At 40.7% G+C, this 5,345-nt stretch overlaps 1 protein-coding gene across 1 annotated transcript in view; it reads left to right on the plus strand.

Moving 5' to 3' along the window:
• Positions 1–229: 229 nt before the first annotated feature.
• Positions 230–5,345, plus strand: part of LOC144218022 (RNA polymerase II elongation factor ELL2-like) — a 6,777-nt gene continuing 1,661 nt past the window's right edge. Inside the window, exons 1-2 of the mRNA XM_077747817.1 lie at positions 230–297; positions 4,343–5,338. Coding sequence (XP_077603943.1) covers positions 290–297; positions 4,343–5,338 — 1,004 coding nt within the window. The 5' untranslated portion in view covers positions 230–289. The remainder of the gene's footprint in view (positions 298–4,342; positions 5,339–5,345) is intronic.

Raw genomic sequence — 5,345 nt, forward strand, 5'->3', positions numbered from 1 at the left:
TTAATATATGTGCACTTGGCATATATGAGTCAACCTTGAGGTACCAAAAGTCAGAGAAGACCAGTTGGCTTATTTTGAGAGGGCTGTAGATGAAGGAGCATCCTTGGGGAAAATGGAGTTTCACTTTAAGATTAGAGGTAGAGAATACTGAGGAGATTGCTAACTGTGATGTCAGAGTTCTAGAAGGGTAGGAATGTAGACGATACCTAGCGACAGAAACTCAGAGAAGTGTGAAGACACATGAAGTAGAGCTCTCTTGGAGCTTATACTTGGATGATGACCAAAAATAATGGATAGGTGAGAAATGGAATTAGTTCTAAACGAGGCCAGACCTCAAGAGGTTTGATAACTAGTAAGAATGATCCAAATGTTACTACAAAGCCAGCAAATGGCTATAGAGTGGGGTATCCATGAGATACTGGATACCTGGTGAGATACAGGAAGCTATAGCTCCCTGTGCCTCCTGCTCTCTCACACAGGATTGTCCAGTTTGCGGTTTGGTGGGCTCATTGGTTTGCGTAGCAGTGGTCAAAGGCAGATTTTGAAGTATTATCAAGGTATAATAAGAAATCAGTGCAGTTGACCCTTAAACAGCACAGGTTTGAGCTGCTTCGTGGCTGCACTTATGTGTCGCATATATCTATATATCTGTATCCTATAGCTATAGATATACAGTGCTGTAAATGTGTTTTCTCTTCCTTGTGACTTTCTTAATAACAGTTTCTTTTCTCTAGCTCACTTTACTGTCAGAACACAGCGTATTCTACATAAAATGTACAAAGTGTGTGTTAATCAACTATTTCTGTTATTGGTAAGGCTTTGGTCAAATAATAGGCTATTAGTAGTTAACGTTTGGGGGAGCCCAAAGTCATATGTGGAGTTTTCATGGTGCAGAGGATTGGAACTCCTACCCCCTGTGTTGTTCAAGGGTCAACTGTATATTACTTTGAGATTGATTAATGATGTTCAGTCATTTTAACTGCTTCAGCATTTGCTAGAGAACCAGGTGGATTTATGAGGGGCTTGACAAAATGGGACAGCGATTGTCTGATGACCTTTCAAAATATATTAGTTGGGTGGTCATTTTATTTGTTCCTCCGATCCAGTCGCATAGTGCCTTGTGAAATAAAACATCTATTCTGTGGTGGTAACAACATGGTAAGCTAGACAATGTACAAAAGAAATTCAGTTTTGTAGGAATATAATTTATTATTGCTATGTCCTTAATCAGAAAGTTAGGATAGTATTCAATAATTTGATCAATTAACTTTTTCTTTACACCCATGCAAACAAATTGTCCTGTGCGCCTGCCTTATTTTGATACCAATTTTGGGGCTGGAAGAGATAAAATGTGAGTGCTATTTATGTGATAATTATTTTGTATGCAATAAAGTATGCTCATATTTTTCTATGTGATTATTGCCATTACTCTAAAGTTTCAAGTCTTTTGTTGCTTTTATGGCTTCATATTTTAATTCTTCAATAAATCTGGAATTTGTTCTGTAATATAGTATGAAGGGAGGTCCCAATTTTATATTTTTATTAAAATGTTGACAATTTGTCTTAAGCAATGTTCATGTAATCTACCTTTTTCTACATTGATTACAGATGGTCTTTTAAATCATCTAATTCCTGAGCTCTGGGCCTCAGGTATCTGTTCATTATTATTTATTTTCTCTCTCTTCTTATCCTAGTTCCTCTTTTAACTAGTCTGTCTTTATGTTATAATCTCAGGTAGGGTTAATTCCCTGCTCTTACTCTCCTTTGTGAAATTCTTCTAGCTTTTCTTACAGTTGAATTTAGAAGAGTTTTGACAGGTTTAAAGAAAAAAAATCCTGCTCCAGTTGTTTTTATAATTGTACTAAATGCATGTAGTAATTTAAAAATACTTGGCATTCCTACAGTATTTGGTTTTCTTTTCAGAAGTCATGAATTCTTCATGTTTTCGGGTCCTCGTATGTCTATCACTACCATTTTGCCCTTTTTGTCATAATGTGCTCCACTCCCCAGTCTTACGTTAAGGGATATTTTGTTGTTATTTCTGCTGAGAACTGGGCTAACCCCAAAGTATTTTATTTGTTCTCCCAAAGGCCGCAGACTTAAAGATACTGAAAGATAGATTATCTCTTTCTGTGCCTACTCGAGGTCTCCAGGAAGAATCACATGAAGCATGTGTGCATACATTAGAACACGATATTGCTGAGTGTAGTTCAGCAGTTCATTGGTTTTTCTGAGGACCTATTTTACGTTCTCTCTGCAGCAGTGGTTTGACTTTTTAAAACACAAATATACTGTGAAGTTAACAGGACCATGAAAAAAATCTTAAAGAACAGAACGTTTCTCTGATATTAACAGACTTAATATGACTTCTTGATGTGACAGTAATCTCTCTTTGCTGGGAGAAGTGCAAAGTTACTGTTATTCATTCTTTCAACGAGCACTGAGAGAGTGCCTTCTGCTATGCACCTGCTACTTCCAGAGTGAGGTATTGCGGACAAAGAGGAAGCGTCAGGCATATTTGAGTCAAGTGTAGTTGCCAGAGATGCAGACGTCAGAGTCTAGTTGGAGGTGACGGGCACATAAATGGTATGTGATGCAGTTTGAGGTGTTTTCATAGAGGTGACATAGAGGAAAATCTCCTAGGTGATGTGACTTCGGAGCTAGGTGTCTAAGGTTGATTAGAAATTTAATGGGCTGACCCCAACACGGGTGCGATTTTAAAGTAGAGGGTGTTGATGTGTTCATTTGATGAACAAATACATACCGAGTACTTACCGTGTGTGCCAGGCACTGTTCTAGGCTCTGGAGATACAGCAGTGCCGAAGACTGGTAAAATCCAAGCCCTCATTAAGCTCATAATCTGGTAAGGGTGACTGACATTAAACAGTGATCTGTAACGTAGTTTCAGGTAGTATATATTCTATAACGAAGAGATAGTAGAAGAACACTGGAGTGGGTAGGTGCATATATTATTATTTTAGACAGAATGGGCATGCAAGAAAAGGAGTAAAGTGAAGGAGGAAGCAAGCAAAGATGTGGGGGGGGGGATATTAGTGAGCAGAGGAAATCAAGTAAAAGGCTACTATAGGAACAAGCCTGGGGGCATATTCAGAGAATAGTAAACATATCCATGTAGCATTTGGATACATGGTACAAACTTTAAGGCAGATTGGGGATGGGATAAGAGGGTTAAGACAATGGCTGTGGTGTGAGAGATGAAGGGGTGGACTTGAGATGTGCGGAAAAACTTGACAAGAAGGTAGGCATCATGAGAGCAAGGATTTTTGGTCATTGCAGTGTCCCCAAGCATCTTGAACACTATCTGCACATGATAGGCACTCAGTAACTATCTATTGGACGAATGGGGAATTTGGCAGCTGATTAGGTTTTTGGAGGGAAACCAATGAAAAGTATGTTTGAGGGAAGAGTAGAAGACGCTGCTGAGCTTTTTCTAGATGAGTGATAAAGTGAAGAGTGATGCCATCAGTTAGGGTAGGCAAATCTGAAAATAAGGTGGACTGGGAGTGGGAAGGGGTAAGGAGGGAGAAGCGTGCCCAATAGATTTTGGAGGGAAACTGGTTGGAATGATTTCCCACAATCCGTGTATGTTCTGTGATTAAACTGTGCACCTCTAGAATGCCTAGCTGCAAGATTTTTTCCGGCATGGGTAATTTTACCTGGCTCATCCCATGGTTTGCTGAGGCTCTTCTACGGGAGGGGTGCAGAGAAACAGAGTAATGGGCGTAAGTGGCAAGCTAAGGAGATGGACACTCCTGCCACTCATTGGTAATGGTTAGGTGAAGTTGAGAAAGAGAAACAGGTAAGAGAAACTGTAAAATTTTTCCTTTTATACACTATTATTACAAAATGATATATTTAGCTGTCCACTGAGAGCCCCCGTTGATTTAGGCCAGGCTCTAGACCCAAGAGGGTCTCAACAGCCCACTTACACGTCAGAGTAAATGCAAGGAGGACTTACTGCTTGTACCACCTATCAACCCCCTCGCCAAATACCTCTCTGTGATGTTGGATTTCCTGGCAGGAGAGCAGTTTTATGTGCTGAACTCAGAGAATAATTTAGCACTTTCCAGTGGGGGTTAACAGTTCCTCCTAAAGACAAAGTAAAATGTGAAAGGGAGAACACTGGAAAGTGATTAGATCTTTATAACTAGCTTTACCTCTGCAGCTTCCATCTCAACCAGGCACTTCTTGTGTTTGTCCCATTGGGAAAAATCTTTTAGAATTATGGTTTTAGAAATGATTGTGGTAGGAAATAAAAGACTTGTCCAGGAGAAGCATCACTTTCTAAACTATTTTACTGTTTGAACTTTGATCTTTGCAGATACGACTATATGGCAGCCTATGGAGGCAGAGCACTGGGAACAGTGGTACATCAGGAAGGAGACGTGGACGTAGGCAAGGCAAATGGCCTAGAGCCAAGGCAGGACCATGTCACTGGGCTTCCTGTGCAGCTTACCAGGCCTGACACTCAGGCACTTAACTATTATCAGAACTATGAGAATACAGTACCTCAGGCTTCTTTTCAGTTCGACGAACTGGAAGAGCTCATCAAAACCCCCCCAGATGATTCACCTACTGAAAAATACAACTTCAACTTTCTGCTGTCAGATATGGGCAACGACGACTATCAAGACCATACTCAGGCACTTGACTATTATCAAAACTACGAGAATACTGTGTCCCCTCAAGCTTCTTTTCAGTTCGAAGGACTGGAAGAGCTCATCAAACCCCCCCCAAACAATTCGCCCTCTGGAAAATACAACTTAAACGTTCTGTTGTCAGATGTAGGTAACAACGACTATCAAGACCAGACCCAACAAACTAGCTCGATCTATACCTCCTCACCGCTCAGTTGTCTGAGCTTGATGGAAGATAAAGGGATGGCATGTGAAACGACCTACTCTTATCAGATGACACAGGTGAGAAAGCCCCAAACAGAGAAGGAATCCTTGAACAAGTGGGAAAGATTTAGAAAACTACGTGTACAGAAAAGGGCCCCAATTCGGAAAGCACCGCAAACCGTTCCTGATCCGGTGCCTGAGAGAAAAAGAACAACTCCCATTAACCCTGCGTACACAATTCGAAAATCAAGAGTTGCCAACAGCATCCACATGAGACCCTATAGGGATAGGGTGATTCACTTACTGGCCCTGAAGGACTATAAGAAACCTGAACTGCTTCTTCGACTCCAGAAAGACGGCATCCCCAGAGATGAAAAGAACTCCCTCGGGGAAATTCTATTCCAAGTGGCCAATTTGAATACTCAGAATTTTTCGTATACCTTAAAGGATCATATTTATAAAGAGCTCCAGAAAGACTGTCCT

This window comes from Crocuta crocuta, unplaced genomic scaffold (genome assembly GCF_008692635.1).
Source record: "Crocuta crocuta isolate KB4526 unplaced genomic scaffold, BGI_CrCroc_1.0 scaffold385, whole genome shotgun sequence".
Lineage (NCBI taxonomy): Eukaryota > Metazoa > Chordata > Mammalia > Carnivora > Hyaenidae > Crocuta > Crocuta crocuta.